Genomic DNA, 18,172 nt, shown 5'->3' with positions numbered 1-18,172 from the left:
AGTAAAAACTTAGTGTATAAGAGTAAAAAACAAAATTAATTCGTAAATAATCAACATATATTATTGATTGAATCAAAATAAACTTTGTGGGATAACACACTGACACGTAAATGACGTTACTAGAATTAAATCCACAGTTTAACATGATTTTTAGTTAGAACTAACCCTGAAAAAATACGTGTTTAAATTTGACAGCTGTCGGACAATTGGTTCTTGAGATATAGCATTGGAAGTAAAATTATTTTTTTTATTGTGAGAAAAATGGATAAAAAAGAATTTTGTGTGTTAAAGAAGCATTGTTTTTTGGCGACAAAAAATTCTGTTGAAGCCAAAACTTGACTTGATAAACATTATTCGGACTCTGCACCAGGAAAATCAACCGTTGAAAAGCGGTTTGCTAAATTTAAACAAGGCGAAATGAGCATCAAAGACGATGCACGCAGTGGACGCCTGAAATAGGCTGTTACTGACAAAAACATAAAAAAAGTCCACAAAATAATTTTGAATGATTGTAAAGCGAAGTTGATTGAGATAGATGAGACTCTAAAAATATCAAAGGAACATGTTGGACATATCGTGCATGATATTTGGTCATGCAAAAGCTGTGTGCAAAGTGGGTGCCGCGCTTGCCCACAATCGATCAAAAGCAACAACGTGTTGATGATTCGGAGCAATGTTTAGGATATTTAACCGTAATAAAGACAAACTTTTCCATCGATATATTACAACGTATAAAACATGGCTCCAGTACTACACTTCAGAGTCTAATCGACAGTCAGCCGAGTGGACTGCACGCGATGAACCGAATCCAAAGCGTGGAAAGACGCAACAGTCGGCTGGCAAGGTTATGGCATCCGTATTTTGGGATGCGCATGGTATAATAGTCATCGATTACCTCGAGAAGGGCCAGTCCATCAACAGCGATTATTACATAGTAATGTTGGAGCGTTCGAAGGATGAAATCACGTAAAATCGACTCCATTTAAAGAGGAAAAAGTGTTGTTTCATAAAGACAATGCACCGTGTCACAAATCAATGAAAACGATGGCTAAATTGCATGAATTAGGCTACAAATTGCTTCCACATCCACCGTATTCTCTAGATCTGCCCCACAGTGACTTTTTCCTTTTTGCAGATCTCAAAAAAATGCTCGCCGGTCAGGAATTTGGTACTGATGAAGAGGTAATCGCCGAAACTGAGGTTTATTTTAAGGCTAAAAATGGTATCGAAAAATCGTATGACCGCTATAATCGAATTTTAGCCAAAAAAATGTGTTTTACTGCCTACGAACTTTTCAGGCAAACTAAGACAATCGGCCACCAACTTATCAGATTTATTTTTATTCGTGTTACGTTTTCATTTTGGTGGAATTTGTAAAGATAGAATTGCCGCAATGGAAATCTCAGACTAATGAATTTGACAATAAATGAGTAAAGTAAATCCGTGTATTGTCCACTGTAGTGTCTGTTTAAGTAGGGTAAGAACTAAAGACCTTAGTCATAAACATTGGAATACCGGCCTGTCTAGAGTTCCTGGTATTTGTGCCTAAAATTCCATAAATGTGTCGGTTAACATCAAAAATGGATATATCCAGACTAAGCATATTTTCACAAAGAACACTTTTCTGATTATTGCTATTTGACTAAATTGTTATTTAGACTATATGTAGGTCTGACGTAGGTAATAAAAGTATTCTACGTTATTTGCTTTGATCGATTAGACTTAGTTTCCGTGTAAAACATACATATATATAATTTGGATGTAACTCATTTTGATGTAACTCATTTTTTCGAAATGGATTTAACTAGTTTTGATAAAATTAATTCGTGGATTTAACCAGTTTTGATCTAATCTGTCATTGAATGTCTGTGTCAGGGTGGTCACTTTTACGAAGTAAAAAATAAATAAAACTAATCGTTTTGAGTGTTATTGTGTTATTTGAGTGTTATTGAGTGGATGTTGCCGATTTTGATATAAAATCAAACTTCTGACAACAATTATTGTGGTATAATATTGGATTTTCCTATTTTTGAAATAAGCATTCTACATATGTAAAACTAAACTTTTAATCGTGTTTCCACAAAAAACGTTTTTTTTACCAATTTTGGATTTAACCAATTTTGATATCCACCGACACAAATATTACAATACCAAAAGCTTTTGAAGACTGCGCTACACGGATCAGAAAATTTATCAGATTTTTATCTAAGAACCCCTTTTAAATAAATAATTTACGTGAAGGGTCGGTAGGGACTATAAATGGAACCTGAAACCCTAAACATGGTAAACGTACGCGCCAACGACTATACTACAGACTTATGTTTTATTTTAATACATTTAGAGAATTCAACAATGTTTGAGTATGTCCGAATGCTTGCAGACTGGCTGGATTTCCTCCCTAGGGAGTTATTCATATTAAAATTTATTGCAACAAAGAGGGAAAACATTTTTGAGAAGGGAATATGGGAGTCTAGGCATTTACAGGGCTTATGACCTGTCATTGGCTGGTTTAAGTGGCCACTTTACACACTGTGTAACATTCACCATTCTGCCCATGTTTAAACATCCACATTTCCTTAACTTTCCCAAACGGCCTAATTAAGCGGAATAATTTCACATCTTTTATTTTTTTATTTTCAAGTATGTTAGCATGTCAACAATGTTTGAGTATGTCCAAATGCTTGCCCATAAGCCCTGTAAATACCCAGACTCCCATACTCCCCCCTCAAAAATATTTTCCCTCTCTGTTGAAATAAATGTTAGTATGTATTTTAGTATTTTTTGCAAATGCCCCTTGGGCGTTAATGAACAAAATAAATAAATAAACAGTTAGTCCTTTTTACTCTACCGCGCGTTTGAATGAGTTCATGAAAATAATTTCAAATGCGCGTTACATAAAGCGTCTTCTCTTTTTAATTATATCTCAGTGGTCTTTTTGGATTTTTTTAAAAATAAATATTTTTAAATATGTAAGAAAAAATTAATTGTAAGGTAATGGTATTACTATTTTTTCCGGGCTACGTCGGATTACCTTTATACAATGGTTTAAAATACTCAATGTTTGTTAGAAGCGCATTTGCAGGAATGACGTGTGACGTCAAAGTAAAAAACAAACGATTGGCCGCTATATCTAAGCTCTAAAGCTAGGGTTTCCTAGGACAGTGGTGCCCGTATTTTAACGGCCGCAGTGAACGGTGATGCGGTAGACAGCCGTCGTAACGTCGACTAGAGAGTGGTTTCCTAGTGAAACGGTGTTAAATAGTGTTGATAAAACCGTTTTCCTAGGAAACCACACTCTAGTCACCGTTACGACGGTTATCCACCGCATCACCGTTCACTACGGCCGTTAAAATACGGGCACCGCTGTCCTAGGAAACCCTAGCTTAAGTACTGAGTTGCGATGCGTTTGAGGCGCAGAGCGGGCGTGGTGAACTCGAACATATGGTAAACAAGTATAGCGTCCATAGTGAGCGCGCGGGCGCGGCGAGGCGACGCACTGCGTACCGCGCTCACGCCGCGCCGCAAATGCTCCGCTACTATAGCCAAGCACTTGAAAAAGCGATGAAAAACATAATCTAAAGTTAAACTTTATTTTTTAAAGCCAATCAACAGGCTTAAGTAATCCCTAAAAGATAGGCATTAATGAGTAATACTTAATTTGAACAGTCTTAAGTGACTCTCTAGTGTGATTTGACCTTAAGGCATATGTGTTAAACAAGTTGTAAATGATGTATACATAGTGTTATTTTTACAGCACCTATAGGCTGTATGCCACATATTATATGCCCATTGTGTGTGCATAATAACACATATTTTTATTTTTTTAAAGTGATATGACGCCAACTGCAAGCCATTTGTATGAGCTCGTTCTAAAACATGAACATTGTGAATGACTTGTTATTATGCATTGTCTTTTTTTATTTTATTACTTCTTCTATTCAGAAAACATACAGTACAATAACATAGTTTTAGAGTATACAAAATTAGACTTACTTCTAATGGACCAGTAAAGTTTCCATATTAGATTACATGCTAAGGTTATCAATTAACTATTTTTATTAATTCAAACACAATAATATTGTAAGGAAAAAAAAACTGAAAGTAGTTTAAAGATTAAATTAAAATTAAAATCAATAAAAACATAAAATAAATCCTCATCAAACATCCTCAAAGTAATTACAGGAAAAAAACAATATTTAAAGTATCTTAAAAACAACGGGTAAAAAGTTATGTTAAAAATATCCAATCAGTATTTACATAATTGGATATTATAATTAATAAAAAAACTTACTAAAAGTTATCAAATAGTAAAAATTTAAATACATGAGAATATGACACATGCTGAAATGAAAAAAAAACATTTTCGATAATATTAAAAAAAATATATTTTAAGGAATTTAAAAAGAACAGATGAGAAGCAACAACAAAAGAAATGAAAAAAAATACAGTTTATTTAAAAAACATCTTATTTTTTTTTACCATTCTAATTAAATCATTTAAATCAAAAATAATTGGTGTAAATATTTCATAACTTTCCAACGATATTCCTGACTTTTGCAAATACCCCATTTTGTTTAGATTTCTGCGCAATTTCTTGTGCCTTAAGGCTCTTTAAAGGTATGGGTACTATTCATACATGATTTATTATTTATTAAATGAACCTTGTTAATTTATAAAACATGGATATCCCCCGGGTACAGACGATTGTAACAGACTAGAATCTTCCATAACTTTCTTGGTTTTGTAATGGCTCTCTCCTTGTTGCAAGTAGCCGTGTGCTTTTTGTACAAAACTGGATCCGTGCCTGCTGGAAGCATCTTTACACCTGTAAGCAACCAGAAGAATAAAATGAAATGTTCAAAGTGTTTGAAAAATTATTTTATTTTACATTTTGCACTTTTTTGCACCGCTACAGGCCAGAAGGTCTAATTACAGTGGTAACTTACAGCACAGAACTTCCAAGCTTGAGATAAATTGAGAACCGTTTTTTCAAAACTTGATATTCGTTTGAAACGTAATTTTTCAGGATATGGTATTTTTTGATTCGCGTCAAGTAGCTTAAACAATTTTTGTTTTAAAAAAAAGGAAAAAAAAAAGAAAAAAAAAGAAATTTATTTATATATATCTTAGACATAAGAAAAAACTGGGCAGAGAAAATGAAACAGTGGAACTGCCAAGACGAATAAGAATTAGTTGGGCAGCTTTTGGAAAACATTAACACATATTTTAAAATAAAGAGATTCCGATTTGTCTGAAACATAAAATTCACTCGAGCGCGTCTAGAAGAAATTTCTAAAATATATTAATTTTAAACTTCATATTCCAGCAGCTTTATTTAATTATAATCAATTGTTGTCTTCAGCAAATATTTTAATACTTTCTGATATAAGAATATTACTTTATAAAGTGATCAATTCATTAATTGACTGTCCTTATTTGCTGGAGTTGGTGTGTTTCCGTGAACTTGGTCGACATACCCGCCACAGATCTCCTTTTTGCTCTGCAAGTTCTAGGACCAACTATCACATGCACTCGCCTATCCCTAGGCTCTATAGATATGGCAGTCAGTATGAGGACAAGGCGGATATATTTGGTTCTGCACTTGATAGTTATAAAACGAGTCTGATTTCTTTTTTTTTCTCGTAATATTATTCTTAAACTTTTCTTTAAATTTGAAAATGCTTATCCTTTTCTTGTTTTTTCATATTTATGTATTTATTTCGTCAATATTTTTGGTTGTTTATGTGTATTTACCTACTTGTTACTATTGTTATAGTTATGCAATTTTATAATTTTTTGTTATGTATTTAAATATGTATTTTTTTTTTCATATTTATGTTCAATATACGTTAAAGGTAATTTATTTTGTTCATTAACGCCCAAAAGGCAGTTACAAAAATAAAAATGAAATACATGCTAACATACTAAATAATAAACAGAATATACAGAAAAAAATTATGAAATTAGTTAAAAAGGATATGATAAAAAGTTTTACAAAGTAAAAAAAAAAACAATAATAACAAAGGTATGCAAGAAAAAACAGTAAGCATATAAACAAAAAATGCAAAGATATAAACTTATGAAATAAATTCTGTAAAGCAAACAATAAATAAAGTGTTACGGTAAGCAAGAAAGACATTTTAAGTTAAATTAATAAACAAGCAAGCATATATTATCACGAAAAATAAAAAATAAAAATATGTTTCTACGAAATGCGTATTTGCCAATACTACAGTGCAGTTTGATATAATAGTAAAAAATAAAAAAACTAGTATAAGGTAATTAAAATATACAAGTTTTTTTTTTTTTTAATTTATGAAATTGAATTGTCAATAATAGTTTGACGAGCAGCTACAAATAAACTTGATATTGTGGACTTATAAGATGGTAAAGAATTGGACAGAATGTCTGCAGCCGTTCCATTTATGCCGTTTTTGTAAAAATAAACAAATAAAAAATTAATCATGTATACGGCCAGTGACTAGATATGCATTAGGGACCATGGTCCTCACATAAAGAAATGCAGAAAAGCTCAAATGCAAACAGCGATCGATAGAAAGATTCATGCTTGGTTTAAGCCTAAGAGACAGAATAGGAAATGGAACGGATATCATAGATCGCGTAGCAAGACTGAAATGGCAATGGGCAGGACATGTTGCGAGACAAAACCCCACAAGATGGACCCCTAACATTTTAAGATGCAGACCTTGGGAGAATAAGCGAGGCGTCGGAAGACCTCAAAAAAGATGGTCCTGTGTGGGGTAAACATAGCTTCTGTGGGGGGTAAAAATTGGCTGCAAGTAGCAACCGATCGAAAAAAATGGAAGTACATGGAAGAGGCCTATATCCAGCATTGGAGGACAGAAGAAGAAGAAGAAGAAGAAGAAAATCGAATATATAATTTATGTACAGTTTATAATTTTCTTTTATATATCATTAGCAGTCAATACGAGTATAAATCATAAAAAAATAGAACTAAGAATTTGATATTTTTTTAAGACTGTTTTAGTGTGTTTTGTTGAGTTTTTTTTCAGGTAATCGGTGTTTCAATGACTGAAATAAAAAATATATCGAAGAGTTGTAGAAATTTAAATTGGAATAACCGTGTAGTAATAAATTTATAATATTCACCCTTCAAAGAAACAAATACACATGGGTATATAAAAAAATAATAACAATGAAAATATTAAAATAAACAAAAGTATTTACTTAAGACAAAAGGCGGAAAAGGGTGGGTTTTGCAAGGAAATTATGAAAAAAACCACCATAACACCCAGACCAGTTGAGAAAAAAATCTCTCTTGGATTTCGTTCTGGCAAACGACGGGAATCGAACCCAATACGTCAGTTTCGTAGTTAGCCGTCTAACCAATTGCGCCACGGCGCCATGGCGCCTGTCATTGAGATTGGATTGGCAAATTCTCGGCCTGAGTAAGTGACACTGTTTTTCTGAAAACTAAGGCTAACATTCTGCTCAATAATCCTACTTAAATTTTTGTGCGTATGGGCGGATATAAAGGTAATTTGCGGTGTTATTACTCTGGGCTGTATATTAGAGACAAATTAAACATCAAAAGAAAGTGATTTTTATTTTTATATATTTATTTATTATTATATTATCAACATAAAATTATACGTTCATACAACGTTTCTTTGACAATCTAACTAGGGTTATTTACCCCATTTTAGTCCAGTCAAAAAAATAAAAATAACCACAACGGGTTTTAAAAAATAATAAATGAATTTCAAAATTTTTTTATATTTTTTAAATTTATTTTATTTAGAAAACATACAGTCATACAAAATAAGTACTAAGAACAACAATTTTTTAACATAAAAAGACCAATTAAGTTTACATAAATTAAAAAGATATAAACATTAAATGTGACAAAAAATAAAAAATAAATAAGAATTTTAAGTGAGAAAAGGATAATTGTTGACATTTGCGTTTTCCATGGAGGTAATAAATTAAAATAAATAAAAATACCGAATGTACACTCCGAGCCATCCACGCACACACATGAACGCACATATAAAACATACACAAACATATACATTACATGTGGCACATATACATAGCATAAACCACTCAAGATGTACATTCAGCCACTATCCCAAATAATCGACCCCATGAAGAAATTTTCTGTACAAATGCAACGTGCAGTTAAAAATGTCTACATCAATACTGAGTCCGTTATAATTTCTACAGGTACGTCTAATGAATGAATTCGAGGTATAATTGTTTTTACAAGTTGGTACATAAAAAAGGGAATTTAATCTAGTATAGCGAAGAGGACAACGGAAACCAATATTTTGTAAAAGATACGGCGAATCAACTATGTTATTGAGAATTTTGAAAAGAAAAATTAAATCATATCTATACATCTTTATATAGTCTACCTGCATCTATGTTGATGGTTGTATTGGCGTGCAGAAGACCCAAAGTCTCGTACATGCAGACGGCGTATAATTTCACTTTGGCGTTCTCAAAGGAAAAGTCATCATTGCGAACTTTCTGGACTAATGCCGAATCAACTTTGGTAGATTTTGTGCACGAAATTCGCGTCGAGAAAATTTGTGCAATTTGGAATATACTCAGACCCTGGAATTGTACGGTATTAATAGTTTGACGTGAACAACGGTAGTGAAAATTAATGTATTTATTTGCGATTTAATTAACGTTCTACATAATTAAAATAAAGCGGCGAAAAAATTAAAAACATCGAAAAGTATACATTCCCAAAAAATAAAAATAATACGAAATGTAACATCAGTAACAAATAAAAATTTGAACTTTTAAAAAAATATATACAAAAGAAAAAAATGTTTTTAAAAGAGAATTGAAAAGTTATGTTTTTAGAAAAAACGAAAGTTGTGAAGAGATAAAAAACTTACATACATTTAAAAAGAAACTTTAAGTAATATTATAAATAACAAGTTGATAAATTACAGGGCTAGAAAGTTTTTTTTTATTATTAATATTTGAAGCATTAACCTCAAACATTTAACTAAATGTTATTAAATATTTGTAAATAACCACTTACCGTTTTTTCTATTTCTGCTGGTTTCAAGACGTACCCGTCTTTTCATCAGGACACCATTTAAACCAACATGCAAAACCTTCATTACACACCTTCCTCTTAGTCATTATCATTACCTTTCCGCACCTAATGGTGCATAGGGCACTGAATTGGTAAACTAACTGCAGCATATCTTGTTAATTTTTGTTACATGCAGTTAAGTTAATCCGTCTTACGCTTCAGATACCAGACCAGAGACTTTGAAATATTTTGGAGTAAAAACACCCTTTCGCATCAATATTTTACATCAACCATGTCGGGAATCGAACCCGAGACCTCTTGCAAAGTAGGCAAAAAAATTACACCACTAGTCCGACCCATAGTTGTTGCACAAAAACGTTACGAAAAAAATAATCACACTCTACCTATTAAACTCAACCACCTCCCTTTAGCCCTCCCCTTTTTTTTCAACTATTTCTCCCACAACATAATATATTTTCATAACCTAATCAGCGCATGTAAGGGTTGTTTATCAACATGCATAGTATGTTGGTTATATACTTTTGTGCAACAATTATGGTGAAGGTGTAAAGTGGGTTTTGCATGTTGGTTTAGTTGGTATCCTGACAAAGAGACGGGTACGTCTCAAAACCGGTAGACATAGAAAGTCAGTAAGTGGTTATATGCAAATATTTAAGGCTGTGGTCGGGTAAAACGAACGAAAAATGAGGAAATAATACGATTTTCCATTTTAGTACTTTGTTTTTTAAAATTGCGCAATAATAAAAAATTAAAAAAACATAAAATAGATAAGAGCAATAATTATTGAATATATTTCTGTTAAAAATATTCTTAAAAGTTTTATACAACTAAAATATAATTACTTTTTGATCAGCAGATTACGCCATTTCAAATTTAGACCAAACTTTGGTATCTCGATTCTCATATAAAAACTAAGTATTAAACTAAAATTAGTTCTAATGATATAATAAATTAAATATTAAAATAGCTGAAGCAAAATCTTAATTTTTAGTTTTCTTAAAAAAAATTATAACATTTTAAATCACATAAATTATTGTGACATTTTTCTTTATTTCTACGTAAAATTATGCCTTCGGTAATACTTAAAAAAAAACCGGTATTGTAAAAATTACCGGCCCTTACTTCTACTAATAAGATATTGTTAGAAATTGAATATTACAACCAGAATTATCTTCTTTAAAAAAAAGAGAATACAGTTCTACAAAAAAGGTTTCAACAAACATATATTTTTTTTAAAGTAATACCGAAGGCAGAATTTCGTAAAAATAAAGGAAAATGTCACCAAATTTATTTTATTCAAAACGGTTGTATTTCTTTTCAAAAACAAAAAGTTAAGATTTTGCTTCCGTTATTTTAATGTTCAATTTATTATCTTTAAATCGTAGAAAAAAAAAGTTCAATACTTATTCTTTATACGAGAATCGAGTTACCAAAGTTTGGTCAAAATTGGAAATGGCGTAATCTGCCGGTCGAAAAGCAATTATATTTTGGTTGTATAAAACTTTTAAGTATATTTTTAATAGAAATATCTTAAAAAAATATTGTTTCTATCCGATTTATGTTTTTTTATTTTTTATTATTGCGAGATTAAAAAAAAAAACGTTTTAAAATGGCAAAATCGTATGATTGCCTCATTTTTCGTGCGTTTTACCCGACTACAGCCTTAATGATATTTGGCTTTTTATTTGCTTACCTGTAAACAAAATCTACGCTTGCTACTGCCACATACATATACCCTTACTTCATGTTCACATACGCACAAACACACATGAATACAAACGCCGAACACACACTATTAAAAAAACCTTATCATTCTATATTATGCATTTTTAAAATTAACAGTGGGTTTTTTGGATTCGCTTTAAGTATTGTTAACATATTTCACTTAGTGTTGTGTAATAGCTGTAAAAATTCCCAACAAAATATAAAAAAATGGTAAAATATTTACCTGTACTAACGCAACCAAAGCTAGTAAGAGTAATATAAGTGATGTTTTCATAGTGTCTATAATTTTTAACGACCCAACTGATACTTTTTCTGAAGATTCTTTTAGATTTATACTATTAACGGAAATGACGTATTAAGGAATTTTAGATTGAAAACCTTTCGGATTAACCCAATTTCAACTACTCCCTTTATTTATTAACCTTGTTAACCACAAAAAATCACACTGTGTCAAGGTTGTAATTTTTTCACATATTTAAATTGACTCAATGTTTATATTTGAGTATAAAATGTTTTTGTCGAGGTTTGTTGTAGCATTGTGGTTTCTAACTGTTCAAAGGTGTAAACAGGTGCTTTACATGATGTTAAAACGTTAGGAGACAAAAAAAGCCTTATCAGTAATGAGAACTCTACGCTCTGTCGAAGACAGGACTCTTAGATATCGGATCAGAAATGAGACGATGAGGTTTGACTGTGGTGTTGAAGACAGTGCGGTGGGGAAGAAGCAAAAGGCGCTTTTGGAGGAACCACGTGGACCCCATGAATGATACGAGGTTTGCGAGAATTGCTTAGTCTGAAAACCATAGCAGCAGGAGATTACCAGGATGATACCGGTTTTCGATAATATCGGATCAAAAATCAGCCATCTTAAGTTTGCATCTGTTGTTTGGAATCCTCGATATACAATTTATATATCATAACCAAATAGAATACAGAATAGATTCCTTCAACTTCTGGATAGTAAATCTCTTACATATTTTGACTCGTATGAAGACTCTTCTTCTTTTCATAGTTTAACTTCCCTTACTAAACGTAGAAGCATTTCTGATCTGTCTTTCCTCTTTAAAATTTTAAACAATTTGATCGATAGTCCATATCTCTTGGAGCGTATTTCAATCAATTGTCCCGTAAAGTCAACTCGACAAGTTCATTTTTTTTAAAAATTCATTGTCCAAAAAAGTCATGTTCAAAAGTCTTTTATTTATCGTAGCTGCTCCAAATTTAATTTACTTTGTCCCCATTTAGATATTTTTTTTACAAACTTTTGTCACTTCAAAAATTTTTTTAAAGTAAAATGAAACATTTGTCAGTGTGTAATAAGTTTAGGTTCCTTTATATATGTTTATTTTATTATGATATCAAAATTTTGAATTGGTCAACTATATTATGAAAATTCACTCTCCTTTTATCCTCCTTTCTATTTCCTCATCCCTTAACCTTTTTACGAGCTCTTTTTTTTATGTCTTATATAATATATTATTTTTTTCTTTACTGTATAACATTTTTTGTCATTATATTTGTGAAAAACTTTAACTGGATGTGTGTACTATTTTTTATATTTTGTATTCTTATATAACACCTGTTGTTTTTCCTTAATAAAAAAATAAAAAAACGTGGCACTGAGAACACCGATATTAACTTCTGGATTACTGGGATTCCGATATTAGATGAGATTTTTTTTGTCTGGTTTTGAAGTTTCAAACCTTAAACGCCATACATCATTCTCTCATTTGACTAATCAGAAATCAGAATGCTAATTTCATTCAACCAAACTCCGTCACTAGCGTCAGTAGCGACAGTAGCTTCCCAATTGTTTCAGTTAGTTAAAATTACTAATAAAAGCCATGCCCGCCAACAACACGCCGTATATTTCCCTTATTTATTGAATGCTTACACAGACTTGCTTGAAATTTCCTAGTTTTTGTATTGTTTGTTTACTTATTTTATATTTTGTTGAAAAACATCGCATGGTATGTTTTAAGAGACGTATGGCCCTTTTCACACATGCCACGCCAATCCACCCGGCCCGGTAATTTTCCGGATACACCCTACAAAAGGTGACACATTTTGTATGCGTTTGTAGGATGTACCCGGTAAAATTACTGGGGCGGGTGGATTGGTGTGGCATGTGTGAAAAGGGCCTATATGTTTGTTAGGTTGAAGGTGTTTTTATCGCGTTTAAAATACTTTTTTTTTTCAAAGAAAAAAATAAATATTTGCGTTCTTATGATTTACCCAAATATTTAATTTTTAGAGTGCCATTTTCAACGAGTTGTAAATATCTGGAAATCGAGTTGGGGTAGAGTGAGATTCGAACCACGGACTTTTGGTCCGTGAGTCGGAGACACTAGCCACAGGACCACAACCCGACTTTACAAACTACCTAATGTTAAATTACAGTTGAAGGCCTCAAAAACAAACAGTGTGAATTTAGATATAGTTGATTAACTTTGCAACACTTTTATTTCCAGGATTTCTATCGTTTACACCAATTTTTACCTGAAAACTGAATACGTAAAAAAGATCAAGATTTTTAAAGTATTAATTAAATATTTAGCAAATATATCTAGAAAATATCAAAATACCGGGATTCCGGTATTTTAAATTGAAATATCGAAAAAATACAGGTATAAGAAAAATGGTGCGATAGTCTTTGCTGTACTAGGAAGACCATCAAAACGATGGGAAGATAGCTGGACGTCATCATCCCAGGACAGCACACCGTCACAGGTCATACGACCTAGACCAAGAAGAGGAAGAAGAAGACATCGGGACAATGTAAGTAAAACATTTTTCAAGAAGTTTTGATTATGTCCGAATGCTTGTAGACAGTTTGGGTATCCTTCTTTGGGAGCTATTCGTGTCTAAATTTATTGCAACATAGAGGGAAAACATTTCTGAGAAGGGAATGTGGAAATCTCGGCATTTACCGGGCTTATGATCTATCGTATATATTATATCTTATTACATATATCATATCTTGTACCATATATATTATTATCTTATACACTTGCTGTAATTTATTTTTTATTATTTTTTAAAATATTAACTTGTTATAACCATTTTTTTTTGTATTTTCAAAAAATATTTATGATTTGCTTTTTAACTCTAACGTTTTATTTATTAACTATTAATGTACCATTTCATTTAATTTTTTTTACTACGCAAAGTTTTACTTTTGGTATTGCATTGTAGCATGCTTTTTTGGTTAAATCATGTTTAAAAAAAATAAAATATCGTGTTTATTTTTCAAATTTTTATTATTTTTGTACTAACCTGTATAATTTTTGTTAGTGCCCCTTGGGCGTATTGTAAAATTAAATAACTATACGAAAAAACTGATTTAAGTGGCCATATTACACACTGTGTAACATTCACCATTCTTAACAACAGAGATTAAGAACATTTTAGAGAAGGTAATATAAAAGTCTAGGCATCTACAGGGCTTATGACCTGTCATTGGCTGGCACGCAACGAAAACACGTATCAACAGGCCGGTGGAGCATACCAAGGTAAACAGAGATAAAAGGAAAGTTATCTTTTCAGTCTCGGTATGTACCGATGAGGAAGGGTTTGTTATTGCAGCCCTGGACTGTATCCGCCTGGACATAAAATCTACAATTCGCCTATTGAATAAGGAAAATGACTTGCACGTTGAATTTTAAAACAAAAATATTCATAATCTTTAAAAAATAATTTATTAAAAAGCTGTATTAATACATATTTATGTAAACATATTAGAATATCTTGAATTACGTAACTACAATGGAACCTCTTTTTATATATACGGATACGTACCACACAGCACCGCGTAAAAAAAGTATGCCAAGTACGAATAATGCTGATTTTTTCTTATTATGAAAATCAATTCAGTATTAAAAAAAATATATAGATATATATTTATTGTGCCTTATTTTTTTATCAACATACATTTCACAAATATTATTTGACTGTCAAAATTATACTCCAAGTAAATAAAAGAACGATTTAGGGTTTTCCAATAATGATTAGTACAATTGTATAATTACGCATTTTTTAATTAATGCTTTAAGACTTTTTAAGATGAAATTTTGGACAGTGCTATTTCAAAACCATGTAAAACGAGGTTCTAGAGTTTACTAAATTATTGTACTAACCGCTTTGGATGGATTCTAAGTAAAAAATATCAATTTTCAGATAGAGTTACAAGACGTGGATATCTCCCGGATAGAGACCATCGTAGCACTTTAGAATATCCCACAACTTGCATGCTTTTGTGAGAGCCCATTTCTTGTTGCAGGTGGTGGTGTCTGCGGTATACTTGGCCGGGTCGGTGGTCGCTTGGAGCCAGGTGAGACCCACATCAGTGTTGATCGTAGTATTCGGGTTGAGGAGACCGAGCGCCTGGTACACGCAGAGGGCGTAACGCTTCAGTTTGGTATCGTCGACTGAGTAGTCGTCGACGCGAACAGTTTGAACCAGAACGGGGTCGACTTTAGTGGATTGGGCGCAGGCCACTCTAGCGGCTAAGATCTTGGCGTTTTGAGTCAGTGTCAGGCCCTGAAAATAGAAACATTTATTTAGCAAAACATATAACATTTATTAGCAACAATACTTCGACATCATATGGTAAAAATGCAGTCATCAATAGACTTCACTCTCTAGGCAATAAGTACCAGGACATTGGTGACTCATTTCACATGAAATTTATTACATATAGAACGGCTCTTCTTCTTTATTTTATTGGTAATAGTTCTAAGTAACTATTTGTTACTTTTGTTAAAAATTTGTTTTAAACTTCTTTATTAGTGTTTTTTTTTTCTTTTTTCGTTTCTTTTCTTAATTAATTTAAAAGTAAAAAATATTTCTCTTTATCATTTTTTTTACATCATTGTATATTTTTCTACATAAACATATACTATTTACCTAAATATTAGTTTTCAATAATAATACATGTATATATATTTTTTTCATGTTATTCAAAATTGTCTTCTTTGTTATTTTTTTAACTGGTTCAAAGTATTTCTAATACCAAATTATCTTTTTTTATCGATAATTCTACAACTAATAATATTTTATTCTTTTATATAGTTTATATTTCTTAGACTTTCTAAATTAATAATATTGTTTTAAATGCTCTGTATTACTTAAATTAAGCTTACATGTATGTATATTTAATTGTATTTGTAACTAATATGTAAAAGGCACTAAGTGCCGTGTATTTCAATAAAATAAAATAAAAAAATATCAATATTTATTTATTCGTTTAGAAAAGAGTTCACAAAAAATAGATTATCATACAAATCAAACGGAACATACATCGATATGATTATACAATCAATAATCAAGTTAATAAAGCCACATCGGATTACCAACACAGATTTTGACTTACTCGATCTCCTGCAACAAATCTCTTGAATATTTCAAATCATATTCAAAACTCGTTTGACATATTTTCACGTTCAGATATTGTATATGCCGAAATTGAAAAGGCTTTTGATAAGGTTGATCAGATATATCACTTAAAAGTTAAATAAATTTCGTTTAACTACCAACTTTTTTTAACTTTTGGCATTCATAACAAGTTGTTTACATAACCATCGAAAGCATACCAGCTCAGGTAACACATGTCTTATGAATACAATACAAATTCTGGAATTCCTCAAGGATCCAACATGGGTCCCCTTCTTTTCCTTCTATTTCTATTATTCTATTCTATTATTATTTAAATGAAATTCGTGACCCGATCAAAAACTCCAACTACCTTCTCTTTGCTGATGATGTTGAGATTTTCAAATCTATTATCTAAAGTCCTGGGGATTTATCAAAATGATTTGAGTAATTCATGGCATTGGTCTCTTTCTTACTAATTACCTCTTAGCATTCCAAAATGCTGGATTTTTTCGTACCCTTCCTCCAAAAAAAATCTCTATTTTCTTAGAATAAGAAAAACGTACTTTTACGACGCATTTACCAAATCAGAGATCTCAGTATAATTTTTGAAGCAAATTTCACGTTTAAGTCCCATATAACTAGTGTTGAAGATAAATCTAGTAAGGTTCTTGGATATGTATTTTGAAACTCTTAAGTATTTGAATAATACTACTGCAATTAGCACATTGTATGATACATTCGTCCGCAGCATACTAGAATACTGTTCCATGATTTAGAACCCTTCATAGTAGAACCACATCCATTAAATAGAGGAGACTCAAAAGCGATTTTTGCGATATTTGTATCATCCATAATAATAGAAACAATGGGTAATTGGATAACACAAGTATCCATCATAATTTATGAAATAAAAAAACCAAGTATTTTCTGAAATGGGATTTGCTATTTTTTTGCCTCGAGAAATGGTTAATATTTTGAGTTTGTCTAAATGTTTGTAGACATGCTGGATTTCACTCTGTAGGGAGTTATCAAGATATAAATTTATTTCAAAATAGAGGTTATACGTTTTTGAGGAGTGGATATGGAAGTCTCAGCATTTAAAGGTTTTATGACTTGTTTAAGAGACCACTTTACACACCGTGTAGCATTCAACTTAAATCTTAAAAATTAGCTTAAGAATGAAATTTAGACTGTCTCTATAAACATTTGGACATGTTCAAAAGAATATTAATTGAACTAACTGATATGAAAAAAGTAATAATTTTTTTTAATAGTTCAGGCGTTGCTTAAAAGGTGAAATAATTCAGCCAGATCATCTGCATAATTAAAACTCTTTTACTTGACAAAAGTCAACAGATGGAAAAATTGAGGAAATTTTTATGTTTACAAACACCGAATGGTAAAAGGCCTAGACTTTCATATTTCCTTCTATTAAATATTAATTTGCCTCTGTTGTTATTTGTTAACATATTTAAATAAGTCCCAACACCTTGCATGTTGTTTTCTTGAAATAAATAGACAAATCAAATATTTTTTTCTTACCCGACCCATAGCAATAATGCTGGCGAAAACGAACGAGAAGTAAACAAACTTCATGATGAATTTTATTGATTGAAATTATAGATACAACTGAAGATATTTGAAGGAATTTCAATACTTTTATATGATTTCGTTATAAATCCCTGACGCATAATATCAGATAAAAAGTACCCAGTAATGCAAAAAAGATACTTATGTTATTAAATTCTAACAAACTAAATTAATTTATAACCAATTAGTAAGAAAAAAACTACCCGACGAACAATATCATTATTATAATTCATTTCCTTTCCGTGGTATTGCTGCGAGCCGCGTACCTAGATCTTTTTTGTTTTTTTTTTTTTATTCAGATAATATTATTCTTCATCGATCGCGCTCCCGCCTTCAACCTATGCCTCAAACTCTGCCTGTCTTCAGCCACCGTCTTCCAATTCGCGAATTTTAAAAGCTGTGCTTCATCTCTTTTCAGGAGTT

General features: G+C 31.4%; 1 protein-coding gene across 1 annotated transcript; it reads right to left on the bottom strand.

The window, feature by feature from the left end:
- Nucleotides 1–14,772: 14,772 nt before the first annotated feature.
- On the bottom strand, nt 14,773–17,774 carry LOC148274587 (uncharacterized). The gene is made up of 2 exons (XM_088236917.1): nt 17,702–17,774; nt 14,773–15,325 (listed from the first exon to the last, which is right to left on the bottom strand). Exons 1-2 carry the CDS (start codon nt 17,753–17,755, stop codon nt 14,969–14,971), a joined length of 411 nt encoding a protein of 136 aa, XP_088093043.1. The 5' UTR covers nt 17,756–17,774; the 3' UTR covers nt 14,773–14,968.
- Nucleotides 17,775–18,172: the final 398 nt, after the last annotated feature.

This window comes from Micrasema longulum, unplaced genomic scaffold, assembly GCF_059751315.1.
Source record: "Micrasema longulum isolate JH-2025_06_02 unplaced genomic scaffold, ASM5975131v1 h1tg001619l, whole genome shotgun sequence".
Classification (NCBI taxonomy): Eukaryota; Metazoa; Arthropoda; class Insecta; order Trichoptera; family Brachycentridae; genus Micrasema; species Micrasema longulum.
Note: the sequence above shows the minus strand (reverse complement) of the source record. Positions and strands in the feature narration are given on the sequence as shown.

Bases quoted from the DNA above. Each gene is read 5' to 3' on its own strand.
- LOC148274587 (XM_088236917.1), bottom strand. From the start codon at position 17,755: ATGAAGTTTGTTTACTTCTCGTTCGTTTTCGCCAGCATTATTGCTATG. The intron at 15,326-17,701 runs GTAAGAAAAAAA...TTCTATTTTCAG, and splicing joins GCATTATTGCTATGGGTCGG to GGCCTGACACTGACTCAAAA.